Genomic DNA, 19,039 nt, shown 5'->3' with positions numbered 1-19,039 from the left:
CCCTTAAGCAAAACAAGGGTATCAATTTTGGTTAGTCTTAGTGTATTCATAAAGTGAGGTCAAATGATATGTAACTTGAATTCCAAATCTCAAGGTTACATCTATTGAGATTGAGTCCTAAAAAGCATGATATAATGTAATAGATTGATATGCATTTGTAAATTTTATTTATTCTTGTTTCTTGGTTTCCCTTTATCTCATTTGCATTAATTGGTTATATGAGTATACCCGTTCATATCTCTTACATCGTATATGACTTAGGTGCATTAGGATTTGCACAAAAAATACATGTCATGAGTTCCTTATAAGTAGATAAGTTGTCCACGGTTAATTAATGGATTTGGGCAATCTAGTAAAAATTGTGGTGCACTACCTCCTAATTGGAGGGATGACTTGTCTTGACTGTTGAGATAAGTTTCTTATATTGAGTGCACTAGTGTATGTGATGCACATTGGACAAGATTTACGGTGAATCATGATGTAAGGTTATCGATTGTTATGATTCACTAAGTTGTTGTACTATATGGACTCTTAACTTTAAGATGATATTAAGTCTATGTCAAAATCAACATAAAACTTTGACCTATTGGTGATATTCTAAGATGGTTACATATCTCTATGGATTGGATCGCTATTGGTGGAGGTTGGTGGCAACAAGTATTCTCATTAGAGGCTCCATAATATCTCATAGGATTGAGATAACATGTCCATTTAGGTGATTTAAATGACATATAATCTAGAAAACTATGATCATAACATTTCTTTTAGTAGAAATTCGACATATACTCTTTAGAGTTAGAGTATGTCAATTGATCACATAATAAATGGAATTTGTAACTTAAGGATTGAAGAGGTAATCTTGATAAGTAGTAGCACTACCTGATTAGATTACAGACATTGGTTTATAGGAAGTTTGTATCCAATGGATAATAGATTATAGACTTAAGTTTCATGTCGTTTTTATTTAACAAAGTATTGGAATACAATTAATTCTCTTTAGTAGAATGTTGAATTAACTTCAAAATTAGACTTTGAGAGAGCTAATACTTTAATGGGTGCCAATTGTCCCCGCGCAGAGCTTATTTACCATAATGGCATAGTTTAAGATGGTTGGATTGACTTTAGGTTTACTCTTGTGTATAAGAATGTTTTGGTAATTACGTAAGGTTGCATAAGGAATAGTGAATAAGATATCTAAATTAGGCTAATTGATTAATTAGATGGTCTTGTGTAGTTAACTAGTCGTTAAGACCCATTTTGGGTTAGATTAAATGACTCAAGTTTTGGTAGACTCAAGTCACGTAAACCTAGTAAGGGAACTTTATAAATATCCCTTTAGGGGTTAGGGTTTCCACGACTTTTTGATAGTCGTCTTCCACCTCCAAAAAGTGTGAGAGAGAAAGCCTAGGAATCTTCCCTTCCAAAACCCACACTTTTAAGTGTCAAGATCTTGATTCAAGTCATCAAGCGGAAAATCTTGGGTCTACGAGACCTTTAAACTCTTCAGACTTCCTCTTCATTATAGGAAACTAATCTAGGAACATCTAGACCGCTTAGATTAGTTTCTAAAGAAGCTTAAGGTAGATTTGCATATACATATATAATCCAAAGTATGGGAATGAAATGATCCCGGGTTCCCATCAACATCCATGTCCTAACTTTTAATATTTAATTTCATAAATAAAATATCAAATAGATGAATGAATATGAAATCTGAATTAAGGTTTAAGATTTAAGTTTTTACTACTCTATGTAGTATGTCTTAAGGTAGATAACAATAGCAAAATCTGATATAACTAAGGATCAATAATTACCAAGAATCCCTATTATCAAGAAATGTGTTATTGTATCATTCCCTAATTCAAACTAACATTAGAAGATATCTTTGTTTTCATTTATTACGCTTCAACCTTTCATTCATTTTATTTTAAATTTGATTTTACCCATTGTTTTTCCTTAACTCTAATCCTAAGTTTTTATGTTTCAAACCCTAAAATGGCTTTTTATCTTCTCATGGTGGTGATTTCATTTACACAATTCATAAAATAAAAAATAAAGAACCATTTTTGAATAAAATAAATTGAAGTAATTGATCAAATTAATAAAATAGAAAAAACAAACCAAGAGTCTTCAATATCATCTTCTCTTCCTACCCAATCTAAGAAGTCCTCAAAAAACCTAAATGTTGAGTCTTTATAGTTTCAACCAATGATGAAAATATTGGTAATCATGGATATATCGATATTTAGATTTTACGAATATGTCGAGAAATATTGGTGGACATTTTGACAAAAAATTCATTAAGATGAAAATTGATCAAAATTCATAGAAATGCTTAAAAAAAATTCTAAGAAATAATAAAAGAAGTAATGATAGATACTTTGAAATTGTTTTGTTGAAAAAATTTGAATATGTATAATATACTTTGTCATATTTAACAATAATATGACATGCATTGATAAGAAATATAAATTTTGTAAGCGTATATTATTATTAAGTTACATTAATATTAAATATTATTCAACAAGAATATTGTGATATTTGATAATAATATGTCTAATTTGAAAATATATTTAATATATATATATATATATATATATATATATATATATATATATATATATATATATATTAATATTTATATTTTTATATTTTTTGTATCAATTAAATAAAATAATTATAATTTATTTATTTATTAAAATATTCTTTTAATATTTTGTTTATATAATGAAATTAAATATATACATTTGTGCATTCTTATTATTACATGTGAATTTAAACCAATGGTTGCTCAAGATGAGTGGGTTGTCCAGGACAAGGGGAACAAAAGGGATTTTTAGGGTTTGACTAAACAAGTGAGCAATGAGGGGTCATTAGACCATCCAAAAAAATGGGAAATTTCCATGATTTTTTCAAAAAATCGACAAAACTTTGCCAATTTTCCACAACAGCTTGCATGCCAGAGGAAACTCTTTTGATTTTATTGATCAACCTAATATATTGCCAATATATTAGTGATATTTGCCGATTTTTTTTTCCTACAATCGAGCTTTCAATGGAAATTTTCACTTTCGGCATCACTGATATTCGATATTTCAACAAAATATGGGAGATATTTCATGATATTTCAAACCTTAGTTTAAAAAAAAAAAAAAAAAAACATGTTTCATGGTCCAATTGATCACTTATTTCTCAAATTAATTATCTAAAAATAAATAAATCTTGATTTTTGCTCATGTTAGGGCCCACTTAAAGTGGATATGATGCCCAATACACAATTTCCAAGGTGAAAGAGGTGAAACCCCGAAGGGTAGTGTGTGATTTTAAAATTGGGGTAATTTTGAAATCATAAATTGAATTTTTGAAATCATTTTAAAATGGTCTTTCAATTATGTCAATTGTTTTCAAATTGCCGTAACTTATTTGTTTCAACTCCGATTTATACATCGTTTGAAGCATTAGACTCTTAACTTCCTAAGTTTCCAAATGATATAGCCTAAAATTGACCTCAAGAAGTGCTCTAGATTTTACTTTGAAGTCAAAGTACGTACTGCTATTAGATTTTTAGTTTCAAATTTCCAAGTGAACTCGATCGCATTTGCTTCACCCCTTCTTCATTATGGTTGTTTTCTCGCTATCTTAATCCATAACATTTATTGCTAATATTTCATGCCTATAGCTTATTCATTACGCCCTTGTTTAGACTCTTCATGGTTCACAAGTCCAAAGTCGCTTAGTCAAACATGTTTAGCCCCTTCTACTTCTTTTGTTGATAATAACTTTTGTACTTTTTTTTTCATCCTTTAAATTGTGAATTAGGTTCAAAATAAAAGTTAAATCTATAACTATAGTCTTAGCATGAATTTAAGTTAAATTGGATAATTTAACCTTTTTATATTGCATAAATTATATAATATATGTTTGATTGGAGCACATACTTTGGCTCCAATCAATCTACATCTAATTAGGTGAGGTATTGTTAGGCTCATTGAATCACCAACCCGTCCAAAAGATCTGCATACCAATAATTTAGTTTGGTTTAGTAATTTATGTTACTTTATTTTGTTTCAATTTGTTTAAATTCAATTTAACAATAAAACCATTTTTTTATTTGGACAAGAACCAAATGTCTAGAAGTAGGCATTATGAAAAGTCTATAATTCAACACTATGATAACAATAAAATAAAATAAAAACTTAAATAATACTATTATAATAAGTTACATTTAGAAATTATTATGATAATGCCATTGTAGCTTATTTCAAAACATATTACTAGAAATTATTTACATTTATATATATATATATATATATATATATATATATATATATATATAAACACTGCTAAATTCACCCACTTTATGTTAAATAAAAATAAAAATAAAAATAAAAAATCTACATGAAATAATAAAAAAAATTATTTTTTTACTTCCCTTGGCCCTTGGCCAAGTAGATCTCTCTTTCTTTCTCTTTTTTTTCCCTTTTTTTTCTCAGTTTTCCTATTTTCCATGATCCACACAAACCTAAGACAAACGAAGAGAAATCCTAACCTAGACAAACTTGGACGGTAATTCGATGATGTTTTTGAAAAATGAAAGGGTAAAGGTAAAAACATTTAAACACTCACTACACTAGGCATGGTAAGAGGTGGTTATAGATGACCCTATGTTGACTCTCTTCTTTTTTTTAAAAAAGACACTGTTCAACAATAGATTGGCACATTTGGAAAACTATATTTAATTTTGAATTTTATAATTGTAATTCCTTATGAAATTTTGGGAGGGAGAGAAGTATTTTTATTATTATTTTGAATTTAATAATTTAATTAATTAGATCCCTTTTGAATTACTAAAAGAGGAAAAGTGAGAGAAATAAAATATATTTTTATGTTATTTTTTCAGCTCTTCCTGGCAAAGTTTAGGATTTATTAAATTCAATACGTTTTTTTATGGATTTAAATTAAATATTATGTGTTTGGATCAAATTTATGTCGATTTATGTAACTTATTTAATAAATAGATAATGTTTAATAATTATGCTAATTGATCTGATTATAACTCTAAATTATTTAACTAGTATTTAATTTATTTAATTTTTTTAATAAATGGGTTAATTAAGCATATTTGATTGCGACATTAATCATATAAATTTGTACAAAATATAATTCAATTTGATTATTAAATATGAGGATTTAATTATTAAATGGTTTATACAATGGATTATTTGATTAATAATTAGGTTCTGTTTTTAAACCGGTTATTATTCCTATTTTATTTGGGTTGACTGATTTAATAGAATACCTACACTTTGACACAATATTAATTAGATCCATCAACAACCATGCAATCCTTAATCCTACCTTTCTTTTTTCCTTAGGAAGAAAGAAAGAAAATATAAAGAAAAATGGTTCTCAATTTCACTATGAAAAAAAAATTAAATATAACTAAAACTAAAACTAATTAAAAATTTATATATTTTTAAATTCTTTAATTTTTATACAATAAAATAAAATAAGTTAAATGAGTTTAAGCATATAAAAATAATGTATTAATTTTAAATCTATTTTTTTATTTTTCTTTACATTTTAAAAAAACTAAACACGAACTTACTATTTCCAACAAAAAAGAGAAAATATAAAAATAAAAAAATAAATTTAAAATCAATAAATTATTATTATATATTATTTCAAACTCATTTTAAATCAATGTAAAATTTAAATGATTTCTAAAGTTTAAATAATTTAAATTTAAATTTATTTTAATTATATTTAATTTTCTTTTATATTTTATATAATACAATCCAACCTATATATATATATTTTTTTTCCCCGAGAATAAAAAATAATTTCTTCGTATGAATCGCACCTTAAGAGGTGGTTCAAAACTGTTGCCTTACAAAAATCTGTTTGTCAAAAATTTGCCATGAAATCATCTAACAAATCGGAAAATCTCAAGTTTACAAAGGAGGATCCCCAACAAATCCAATGGGGCAGGGCAGAGCCCTTTGTGGGAACCCCTACCCCTACCCCTACCCTACGAATCCTCTGGATGCCTCCACAAGCATAAAGCCGCCGTTGAAGATCACCAAATTGGCCCCGTTTCAAATGGCGGGTTTCGTGTGTAGGACCCACGCGTTTTGAGCCTCCGTTTCTTGACCGACCCTCTTCTTGTATCTTCACAACTTGACATTCAACCATAACACTTTTTTTTTATATTCTTTTTTTATATATCTTTTGAAATTTGGATTCCCAAGGCTTTCTTGCGGCCAACTGTAGGACCCATTTATTTATTCAACATTTTTATATAAACAAAAAATAAATAAAAATCAGAATTTACCCAACATCACATTCCATCAACCATTACACTAGCGATAATAAATCCACCAGACTTTTTGGGCACTATGAAAAAAAAGGTAGGTGGTCGGATTCGCTGTAAGGAGAATTGTAGCATCAGGATCTCTGCACCTTTCTTTCTTTCCTCTTTCTTTTGTCAGATATTTGTTGGTCAATCCTCACTTTGTAGCTGTCCATTTTGGGTCCAAGCCAGTTCACTTATTGTTGGTGGAAACCCTCTTTTTTTTTTTCACATAATTTTAGCCAATTTGTCAAATGGCAAGAAGGGGAAGAAGAGAATTTGCTCATGGGTAGGTTATTTAAAGTTTTGTTGGCAACAATTTCGATGGGTCAGACTTTCCACTTTCTTTAATATTTATTATCATCGTGATGTTAGTTGCCCATACCATCACTTGTCTACTAAACAATTATTTGGGTTTTGCCTATCAAACTTCCTCTCAAAACCCCCATCCCAAAAGGTAAAATCTGTGGGCTTGTTGGCTGACATATGATGCACACCTTCAAACTACTTTCACCAAGGTTAGGTAGCCCTTCCCATGTAGATCAACACTTAGAAAAATAAAAATACAAAGTCAGAAGCAACAACTTCATTATGTGAGTCTTTACATGACATGACAAAGAAAAAGTTTTCTTGGTGAAAATTATTAGTCTCAAATATTGAAAAAATCTTCCATTATGTTCTCTCCCTGTTACCTATGGCATTAGAACTCAAAAGTTAGGTGTGTTGGCAAGAGGCTTACTGGGAATGAAGAAGAGAAGAGCTAAAACCATGGGGATGGAGGAATGGATGGTGGGGCAGGTGTTTCTGACAAGTATGGAATGAGGAATGGTGGGAAGGGTGTGCAACCCCCTTGCAAATGTGGGAATCATTGTGTTTCTAGTGGTAGGCAGTTGTGTGCTTTTTTTATTTTTATTTTATTATTTTCGAATATTTTATTACTTAGAAAGGAGCATGCACCCATGAGGAAGGTTCAAATCTGATTACTATTTTATCCATATTAGAAAAAGAAAATGATTTGTTTGAATGGTTTGAATATGCTCTTAATTTCTAGTCCATTCTGTGAAAGAAAGATAAAAAAGTGGAGGAATAATACATTTCCAATTCTTGACATATCCATATATATATAATAATGGCAGGAGAGACAAACTTGAAGTGAAAGGCATTCATGTTCTCTCCAATTCCCATATTCCAAGCAGGGTATGTAGTCAAAGCCAATGGCAAAAATGGGTCCAACCCTGTGAAAATGTTGGCATGAGTTTGAAGAGCTACACCGCCTGGCCAAGATGTGACAAATGGTAAGCCAAGCCCATTGACATCCCTAATAAACTAGTTTAGAATTTAGAATTAAACGAATGGATCAAAGTGATTAAAACCCCACCCAATACTCACAATTGTTTGTCATTATCCCAAAGAGAAAATGAGAGGCAAAATCCCAAGATTTCATCAAACCTGTCCACAACAGGAGGACTCAAGCCACATAAAAATATAAGCATGCTCTATTGGGGGCCTCTTTCTATCTTTTCTCTCATAAAGTCAAAAAGGCAAGGCTGGGATTGGGATTGGAATTGGAATTCCTTATTCAAGAGATTGGTGAGGTCCCTTTCCAATCCATTTGGTAGATGGAGTGACAATTGGCAAAATAGATATGTGGCAATGACTTCCCACTTGCACTCATCCTATACATGATACATAAAATATTTCAAAGGCCAAGAGGCCTCATCTTCTTATCCTTTGCCACCTCATAAACATTACACATAATCACATGTTTTTGGAATTTTAGTTAAAGCCATGCCCACCTTGTCATTCAAAAATTAGCAAAAGGGTTACCTAAAAACACTCCCCTACATTGAAAAAATAAACTTCTTTTTTTTTTTTCTCACAATTTTATGGTTACCATTTTCATCTATAAGATGATTTAGAGGAATGGAAATTGCCTTCCTTTGGTAAAGAAAATATTTTTATTTTTATTTTTATTTTTTTTATAAATCATCAAAACACTCTCATTCTTCTCATCCCCAATGTTCTAAGCATGCCCTTAATCTCTAATTAGATGTTTAAAAACTTAAATTTATACAAGCCAAAATTGCATTATAAATCTTTTGTACTTTTTTTTTTTGGTTGCAAGATAAGGTTGACCCCATCATGCCTTTTATACAGTATTATTGCATCAACTTCTTTGAAGAAGACAAAGACATCCCATCTTTTGAAAAAAATTTATGCCACTTCATATATAAAGCTGTGGGCTTTCAATTTTCCAACCAAGGTGAAATTACTTGAATATTTTGGAACATTGACTGCAATAAACTTTCCCAAGACAGAGCAACTTTATTGTTCAGAAGGGGTTACTTTTTCCTTTCTGAGGGACCAAACATGGAATTTTCAAAAGAATTGCTTCATTTTTATGCATTTTAAAACAATTTCTTTCACCTTTCTCATTCAACAAACAGAGGGAAAGTGATATCATGGTTGTCAAATTATCATCTTATAGTTGATGACAGTTTTAATCCTAGTTTATAGAAATCCATATTACCTAACATTATTTAGGAGATGTTTGGTTTCAAGGGAAAAGAAAAAAGAAAAAAAAGGTGAAAAAATAAAAAATTATTTTTAAAATTTATAAATTATTTTTATATATTACTTTAAACTCATTTAATAGATTTTATTTTTTTATAAAAAGATTAAATCATTGAAAAAAATAAGATACTAACTCATTTTAATTGTGTTTTAATTATTTTAATATTTTTTCATAACAAAATCAATATAAGAAAATTATTTTTAAAAAAAATTTCCTTAATACTTTCCTGCAATTAAACATATCATCAAAACTATCTTTCAACCCTGTTGAATCTTTAATTTTACTCTTCATTTCCTCTTAACAAAAATGTTTACCTCCACAACATCATTAATTTAGGATTTTGGTTACATTTTAATTTCTTAAATCCTTATAGATAAAGAAAAATTTTAGAAAAAATTAATTTCTGTTATTTAATTCGAAATTTACACTTCGACGAAAAATTATTGACAAATGTTATTAAACTAATACTCGTATTTTTATTTTTCACTATGGTTAAGAAAATAAAACTATAATCATATGATTAAAAGATTTGTATTGTATGTTCTCACATTGAGATCACAATGAGAAGTAGAGCCTATTGGTTAAGGCCCATGATAAACATGGAGATTGTAGGCCTAACCTCCAATTTTAGAGGGCCTGGTCCATTGTCCAATGCCAGGGCCTATTAAAATTTCAATAGAAGTAAGCCCAACCCAGCCCATCACTCACAACCATCAAAAAATCAATACTTTGGTGCCCATCACCCACAACCATCAAAAAATCAATACTTAGGTGCATCAAAGGAGTGTGGGCATATTGAGATTCTTCTCTTCTTTTTTCTTTTTTTTTTAATAATTTTAATTTTGTGAGTGGTCAAAATCAGGAGTTGGGGCATTGGAAAAAGGAATGTCTCTTTCCAAATTCCAACCCAAGTTTCTGAGTGGGGTTCAGTGGGAATAGTTTATTACACTTTCCATCACCACTGTGGATAGGAAATTAGATTCCAAGGATAAGGGGCTCATCTTCTTCCTCTGCCTCACACATCCAATTTTCCAATTTTCCAAATGGGGGAAAATGTAAAACATGTGCTGGGTAGAGGCATTTGGGCAAAGTTGGTTGCTTTTCCTTTTTCTATTTGTTTAGAAATGGGTAGGTGAGATTGTGATGAAATGGATTTTGGAATTGAAATCCATCATTACTCTTCAACTTGTATGGTCATTTTTAGGATAGAGGTGACTGACATGCAAATCATTAGAGAAAAACCCCTTTGTGACTCAACAATCCACTCTGCTGATTTGACAAAACTTATTTAACAGTACAGACCCTAACTTGATTAATGCCTTTTTTTTCTCATAATGTTTTTAAAAAACCATAGATTTTATCGAAGGATAAGTCAATAGGGATATGATCCACACCAACCCTTTATGGGCCAAGGACCACAGCTGATATGGAACCTGGGTTTTTTTTTATTTTAATACTTGATTGCATGGCATCATTGGCTCGGTTGGAATATGATTGGACCAGAAATCGCATATTCCAACTTCTTCACATGTCCATGCTGCATCCAATTTTGACAAGCAGGGACAGAAAATGACTGGAGAAATAGTAGAAAAATGATATGCCTATTCTATTTAAAGAAGCAATTATAATTCAGAAATATGCTTAGTTGGAAGAACTTTTTGTTAGAGAAAAGAATTTTTCCAATTTCCAAGGCGGAAAATGAATAAAAGAAAGCAAAATAGACTTTGGGGAGTGAGATGGGGCTGACAGAGAGGCTGCCGACATGGAGAGGGAGAGATGATGATGGCAAACCCACCACGCCGGTCGGGTTTGTTCATGTGTCAACATGTGATACAGTTTCTTGCGGCAAAACCCCACCTTCCCTTTCTTTTTCTTTTTTTTCTTCTCTATTTTTTTAATTTTTTTTTAATTACTGTTAATTAAATTACCAAATTAATCCAGTTATTTACTAGATTCAGATGAAACCTCGTAAATATTAGCTTGGTTGGGTTGGGGCCTAGATTATGTAAGAGGTTTGCCGTCGGCCTGACCTCATTGTAATTGTATTGGGCTAAGACTGGCCCAGCCCAGTTTTTTGTGGCACAGCATTTTGATGGTCCAAAAGCCTAGGACCTGTTTGGAAATATTTCAAAAAATAATTTTTCAACAGTTTTTAAAAATAAAATTTTGTTTAAGAATTCAAATATGAAAAATAGTTTTTTTTTTACTCCATGAAAATACTACTCACGTATGTACAATACAAAAAGTTTTAAAGCATTTTTCATATTCTTGCTCTAAAGAATAGAAAACCATTTTCAATAACGGTTTCTAACGGAGTCTAGATTTTTATAGTATATAAGTTGACAATTCAAAGAAATTAAATGAATTAAACAAAAAATTGGGACATTCATAGCATGAGTAGGCCGATGACCGGATGAATTGGACCAGCCGCCTTGTCTGAACAACTAGGCATCATTTTCCCTCATGGTCAGAAAGATATTTCATCGTTTAACCACAAGTAGGTGATGTTTATTTTTTTGGCTTTTAACTGAAAGCGATTTATTTTTAAAATTTAAGTTGTTTGTTTTTTTATTTTTCATGACTTATTATAAATTTTTTGTTAAATAAAAAAAACTAAAATATATAGCTTTTTATAAATAGAAAAAATTACATATTGGTTTTTATTTACTTTTTAATATTTAATAAAAATAAAATACTACCAAAACAAACAACATAACATTTAACACTTATTAAGTATTAAGATTCTATTTAAAATTAAGTAAAAAAACAAACACCACAACTTTTTTTAAATAGAAAAAATAATATATTGGTTTTTTTTACTTTTTTTAATACTTAATAGAAATAAAATATTATAAAAACAAAAATCTAATATTTAACATTATTAAGTAAAAAAACAAACACCACCTATGTTTAACAGGAAGATATTTAATTTGCATTTATTTTGATTGGAAAAATAAGAAAATAAATATATATGCATAATTCGATCCACTTAAAATTAGAAAAATGTCTTGTCAAATTTTGGATTTTTTTTTTAATCAAACATTAAAATTAATGTTTTCATAATCAAATCGATCATTAAATCAAAAAAGTTACCAATTTACTTGTAGAATCCACCATCAGTGACATAACAAATATATAATTTATATATTATTAAAATTAAAATTAATTATAAAAATAAAATTAATATAATTTATATATTATTTAAAAATTAAAATTTTATTTGAAAATTAGAAAACTAGTTTCAAATTAGAAATTTTAAATTTTATTTTTAAATCAAAAACTAATTTTAAAATATAAAAAATTATTTAAAATTATATTTAAATTAAAATCACAAGTTTTAAAAATCATAAAATTAACAAATAACAAATATAAAATAAAACAAATAATACTGGGGATGAATAAAGTAAATAAAAACAAAAATAAAAATATGGAAAGGAAGGGGAAGAGGAATCACTGGAAAATGAAATGGGAGGGGGTCGGGGGTGGTGGTGCAGCCGCTCCAGGCCGATGGGGGCTTTTTTGAACCGTTTGGTTCACCTGAAACGAGCCAGCGGCGGTAAGGTGGCAAACAGTGGGGGACTTGTGCTGGAGCAGGCACGGGTTTGCTAGTAGTCAGCAAAACGGCATCGTTTTGATGCAATCAAAAAAATAAAATAAAATGTTTGAACCGATCCGATTCGAAGGGTACCGACCGTCCAGTTTGAAGGTCGGTTTGTTAGATTTGCCTGGTCTGATTCCGATTCAAATATCCATGATCAGGTCAGTCCGATCCAGTTTTTAAAACCATGATTAAAATAGAGATATCATATCAGGGTCTAACCAAGAGCAGCCCGACCTCAAACTTGGACAATAAAGTCTGACCCCAATCAAGAAGGGCCCAAGACATCTAATGTAAGCAAAACGGTCAGCCTGCTAGCCCCATGGTGTTTAATTGTTCCAAACCAAGCTCAAGAGTCAAGAACCTAGGCATGGGCCCCATGGCCTTCGAAGCAGCAGGGTCAATTCGTCGTCTTTAGGAAATTGCTGACAGTGGATAGTGTCGTAATTCAGGATACCTTCTATTCCATTAGGACTAGCCATTCCTTTTACCTAACATACCCATCCTCAATAAGGTGCTGACGAGTCTTACACAAAGCAAGCTTCCAATTCGCCTCTCATCAGTTATGGATTGCATTCAGCCAAATTTCGGCAAAACTTACCCAACACAGCAATAGAAGAGTTTGGGGTGAAAAACAAATGAGCAGAGATCATTTACTAAGTAAAATGAACAAGAAAAACAAATTTGAAATTCAAACCGATAAGGTGACACATCTAGATCCCAAGATTCCCAACTACTCGACCTTCCCTCCCACCTCCCCATCATATTTTCTGGCACTATTACAACTGGAAGAAAGAAAAATAAGCCATTTTTCACTCTCCCAATACCAAAGAAATAAAATTTTCAATCCCATATAGTAAATATAATAATGCATCATTATCATAGTAAAGGAAGAGGGGCATAGGCATATCTAGTATTTTCATCTCCTTTACATCGGCTCCAGGCCTTCCTCTTCCTCATCCTCATAATCAACTTCCTCATCAGCAGTAGCATCCTGATACTGCTGGTACTCTGACACAAGATCATTCATATTGCTCTCAGCTTCAGTGAACTCCATCTCATCCATTCCTTCCCCAGTATACCAATGCAAGAAAGCCTTCCTCCTGAACATGGCAGTGAACTGCTCACTCACTCTCCTGAACATTTCCTGGATGGATGTTGAATTCCCAATGAAGGTGGATGCCATGGACAGACCCCTGGGTGCAATGTCACAAACACTTGATTTCACATTGTTTGGAATCCACTCCACAAAGTAGGAAGAGTTCTTGTTTTGGACATTAATCATTTGCTCATCCACTTCCTTGGTGCTCATCTTGCCACGGAACATCGCTGAGGCTGTCAGGTAGCGGCCATGTCGTGGATCAGCAGCACACATCATGTTCTTGGCATCCCACATTTGTTGGGTCAGTTCTGGAACCGTCAATGCACGGTATTGCTGGGATCCACGTGATGTCAGAGGAGCAAACCCAACCATAAAGAAATGGAGTCGAGGAAAGGGGATCAGGTTCACAGCAAGCTTTCGGAGGTCAGAGTTCAGTTGACCAGGGAACCGGAGGCAGCAAGTGACACCACTCATAGTCGCAGAGATCAAATGGTTCAGATCACCAACTGCAACAAAGATTTACAAATAACTGATGATCAATAAAAGTTCAAAGATAAATTAAAATGATAAACAGTATCACAAAATACTCTTTTTTAGCTCATAAACCTTAATGACTGTATGGACTAAAAAGCTATCAGTCAAAATTGGCTGTCCTGGTGCTCAACAAAGACACACAATTCAAATGATTTCATCTTAGTGTAATCACATAGTTAGGAGTAATTTCCAGCATTACTAAACATGATGACCAAGAGGACAAGTGTATCAGTAGCAGCAATAAGCTTAATTCTAACATCACTGGCAACATTCATGAACATGGCAGTTAGCAACTATTAGTTCCTTTAGGTTCCACACGAAAGGAAAAAAGGCAGCAACAATATCTCAAAAAAAGCCGTAGTGGATGTCAGTTTCATTATCAAAACAGGCCATGTAAAAAGGTAAATGATTGCAGACAATGTGGTTCCCACATCCAACAGCGCCATGTGGGGGTGACAATGCAAAAGCTCAGTCACAAATTAAGACATACATCACAGAGATACAAAAGATATAATCTATAGAAGTGAAGGACACAGGAGAACAATTACTAAAATACTTCTGCCCACTTCACTCCCACATGACAACAAACATTAGGGGTCACATAATATTGGACAACTAATCATGTAGCATCTGTATTTAAGAAGTATCACTGGGGCCATAGAATTTCGCTTTGGACCTATCTATCAGTAGAACAATAATTGACACCAATAAAATTAATCATATCAGTAATGAATCCACACTTCCAAAACAAAGGCCTCTTTGCATTCAAATTGAGAAAAATAAATAAATGAATGAACAAACAGCCTAGCAATAGATCATCCAGAATATTATCACGACCCAAAGAAAACAGAGTCAGGAAGGAGCTTCATTGGAAAAGACATCCACAGAAAATGGAGTGTTCAATCCGATTCTCTTGTGCATAATTGACAATCTCAGCTCCCCAAAAATATCTATTCTTTTAACTCAGGCCGAGCATGGCATACTTAGCAGATCAATCAACAAATGGCATCCAAATTCCAAATCATGGACATAAATTTGTTTGGAATTACTATTGCAAGATATTTTCAGGGGTCTACTACCCTTAAGAAAGGAACTTTCTCATATATAATAAGCAAGAGAAGCATTGCAACAAAACAAAGCAAATTGTATAAATTTCCTCTCACATAATCACATATCAACCGCATACACAAAAATTTAGGCAACCTATCAAAAAGAGATCTTGTTGTGGTACTTACAGCTAGGAGTGGTCAGTTTAAGAGTTCTGAAACATATATCATATAAAGCCTCATTATCAAGCACCATGCACTCATCTGCATTCTCAACAAGCTGATGAACAGAAAGTGTGGCATTGTATGGCTCAACCACCGTATCAGAGACCTTTGGTGAGGGGAACACAGAGAACGTGAGCATCATTCTATCAGGGTATTCCTCCCTGATTTTTGAGATTAGCAAGGTGCCCATCCCAGAACCTGTACCTCCACCAAGTGAGTGGCAAACTTGGAAACCTACACAAAGAAAATGACACATTATAAGCCATAGGCCAATACATTAAAAATGCCCAACAAAGAGAAACTATGTTCAATTTGTAATAGATTGAATAGAAAAACCATCAATTTATCAGATGTCCTCCAGAATTAGAATGTGAAACCTCTAATATTAGTGGCTCAAGTCTTCAAAATCACTAAGAGAACCAACCTTCCTGATGCTTTTATGTAAGGGTCAGATAAATACCAGAATGGATCATAACTTGATAACTGCCAAGCATTGTCTGGTTAGCATTTTAAACTACTTACCTAGGTTTTAAAAGGATTTCAAAACTAAAAATCTAAATTTCAAAAGCTTTATGCTTGAAATTTATCTCTCAAAGGTGAGAAAAGTTAAAACCAAAATCCGGAGCAACAATGCCTGTATTGTCACTATTAATACAAAACCAACAAAAGACAAAACAAAAATTAACATTAAATTATATGTGTTATACCTTGGAGACAGTCACAGTTCTCTGCTTCCTTCCTCACAACATCGAGAACTGAATCAATGAGCTCCGCACCCTCAGTGTAATGACCCTTTGCCCAATTATTTCCAGCACCGGATTGTCCAAAAACAAAGTTGTCAGGACGGAAGATCTGGCCATAAGGACCAGTGCGAACACTGTCCATAGTGCCAGGTTCCAGATCCATGAGAACAGCACGCGGAACAAATCTCCCACAAGAAGCCTCATTGTAGTAGACATTTACTCGCTCCAATTGCAGATCAGAGGTCCCAACATACCGTCCAGTTGGATCAATGCCGTGCTCATCACAAACAACTTCCCAGAACTTGGATCCGATCTGGTTTCCACATTGTCCACCTTGAACATGAAGGATTTCCCTCATTTTCCCTGAAATTAATAGTTCAGTTAATTTAACAACATAGAACTACAGAAAAACTAGTCAAAATAATTAAATTAAACCAGAAATCCTAAGATATCGAAAAATAATAAATAGAACAGACTGGATTCCATAAATTTCCTGAACAGGAATTGTACATTTTTTTTGTCGTTTGGTTATCAATTCTTAACAGAACTTGAAATTATATTCATGAGATCTAACTCTGTCTGATCCACACAACAAATATTTCATCGTGATAGAATGTGAGTTTTCAAAGAGATGTTATTCACAGAAAATGGCCAGAAACTTCCACTGAAAAACAAGATTTGACGTTTTTACATAATGAGATAAAAAAAATTTCCTTTTCCACTTCCAATTTCTAAAAAAATTCATTGAAAGTTAACGGAAAACAATAGCTTTCCCCAAAAATCAAATCAGAAAATCCATGCAATGTGAAGCGAATAGATACAAAAAGACAATCACTTATGAACACATATTTTCATTAGGCCATAGAATCAGAAAAAAGAAATCATATGAAAAACAAACAAAATCTTGAACATATTGAAACGGATAAACAATAAATTCACTGAAAGTAAAAATTACACATATATCAATATTTTCCAACGTAGGTTCACACACAATGCCACAGAGAATTTGAGAATCTTCAACAGATCTACCAATGCCGGATAAATATTCACTCATTTTCCCTAGTGAAAAACGAAGAAAATTGAAGGTCGACCTGAGAGAGAGAGTGAGGGAGAGAGAGCAAATGCGTTCGAGATGAGCCCTAGTCCCTAGAAACGTCTATATATGCGACTGAGGGTTGGGCGTCGGGATCGGACGGACCGGGTTGTTTCCCTCCTTTTATCTTCCACACCGTTGGATGTTGAAGACGGACGGTAGAGATGCTCTTTACTGTTGTACTAAAACGAAGATTTGATTTTCAAAAACAATTCAGATGCAGTGACTAATTCGCCCTTTCTCGAAATGACTGGACTGCCCTTTGACCAGAGCGTCAAAAAATCCAATCCTTCAGGAAATCGCGGCCAGATTCTTCCCCATATACGACAAGGCTTAATCTTCATCCAAAAAAAAACAAAAGCACACATACAATGGGAAATTCAAATTTCCGGGTTTTCATTTTCATTTTTATTAGGGGTAAAATGGTACTTAAACTTAATCCGAAAATTAAAAACTACAATCAAATGAAAACCTAGATTTTTTTTCCCAAATCGAAAATTGAATTGGGCCCCTTATTAAGTGGCATGAGAGAATCATGGCGCATTTGGTAAGTGACTTCAACCACTATATCTGTTGTTGGGTTAGCTTCATGCATCACGTCAAGAAAGTAAAATGTCCCATTAATCAATTTGCTTTAAGTGAATTTAAGGGCTTTTTGGACACGTATGAGGTTGGGTGACCCAACATTTACTCATCAGAAATTATAAAATGTGTGAAAAATGTTTAAATTATAGAGCACTCCAAAAGTGGGCCACTCGTGACTTGATTGGGAGGTCGGCCCTTTCCACCATCTTAAAAGGTTACTACCTAATTTTTTTTTTTCCTCCTTTTTTTTTTTTTTTTACCAATAACATTTAATGTTATTTGTACGATAATTATAAACTTTCTTTTGCATCAACTATTTTATAATTATTTTATTTCACCCCCATCCTTTTCATCTACATTGTTCTCATGGAAATATATGACTATATAAATGAGTATTTTATACATTATATTATAATATAGCATATGATAATATGAGCATTTGGCTTATCATTGGTTGGAAAAAAATCTCTCCCTCCTATTGAGGTTTGTCATTTAAAGTAATGGGATAATTACAATAGAGTGTAGGCAAGTGTTATAATTGCTTTAAAAATATATATATTGCATAATTGCTCTCGTCCGTAAAAGTATTTAGATAAAAATATAATTTATCATTCACATATTTTTATTTATATGTTTTTTTATCCTCGTAATTGTTTTTAATATCAAACCATTATAAATATTATTTTCATATGTATAAAATGTTAAATATAACTTTTTTACTTACATTTTCACTTCACACGAAACACTGATATCAAATATACAAAATATTTGTATTAGATATACAAGATTTATGCAAATCTATCGATTATACATCTATTTATGTATTTTTTATTATTTTATTTGTTTTTTTATATCGCTAGAAGTATGATTTACATACATGTATAAACATCAAATATACTAATATATATTCACATATATACCAAAAAACTTATTCTAAGAGTATAAAGTATTTGAACTAGTTATACAATGCATGTGTAAGTATGTTTATTGTAAATATATTTACGGGTTTTTTTATGGATATCAATAAAAAAAAAAATGTAAAAATGTCTTGTACATTTAATATGACTATCTTATTTATGTATAAAAAATATATATTTGACATATATATGATTTGAGCAATTTAGTGTGACATAACAAAAAAGGAAAATGAAAAGAAAAATGTGCATAAAATTCATGATTTTAAAAA

The 19,039-nt window shown here is 31.7% G+C and overlaps 1 protein-coding gene across 1 annotated transcript; it reads right to left on the bottom strand.

Annotated features, from left to right (window-relative positions):
- Window positions 1-13,153: 13,153 nt before the first annotated feature.
- Window positions 13,154-17,328, bottom strand: LOC117920262 (tubulin beta-5 chain). The gene is made up of 4 exons (XM_034837694.1): window positions 17,230-17,328; window positions 16,140-16,533; window positions 15,397-15,666; window positions 13,154-14,133 (listed from the first exon to the last, which is right to left on the bottom strand). The coding sequence occupies exons 2-4, from the start codon at window positions 16,531-16,533 to the stop codon at window positions 13,454-13,456; spliced, it is 1,344 nt and encodes a 447-aa protein (XP_034693585.1). The 5' UTR covers window positions 17,230-17,328; the 3' UTR covers window positions 13,154-13,453.
- Window positions 17,329-19,039: the final 1,711 nt, after the last annotated feature.

This window comes from Vitis riparia, chromosome 8, assembly GCF_004353265.1.
Source record: "Vitis riparia cultivar Riparia Gloire de Montpellier isolate 1030 chromosome 8, EGFV_Vit.rip_1.0, whole genome shotgun sequence".
NCBI lineage: Eukaryota > Viridiplantae > Streptophyta > Magnoliopsida > Vitales > Vitaceae > Vitis > Vitis riparia.
Note: the sequence above shows the minus strand (reverse complement) of the source record. Positions and strands in the feature narration are given on the sequence as shown.

Excerpts from the sequence above, each read along its gene's own strand:
- LOC117920262 (XM_034837694.1), bottom strand. The coding sequence starts at position 16,533 with ATGAGGGAAATCCTTCATGTTCAAGGTGGACAATGTGGAAACCAGATC. Across the intron at positions 15,667-16,139 it reads GAACTGTGACTGTCTCCAAG|GTTTCCAAGTTTGCCACTCA; the intron begins GTATAACACATA and ends TTCTTTGTGTAG. Across the intron at positions 14,134-15,396 it reads TAAACTGACCACTCCTAGCT|TTGGTGATCTGAACCATTTG; the intron begins GTAAGTACCACA and ends TCTTTGTTGCAG.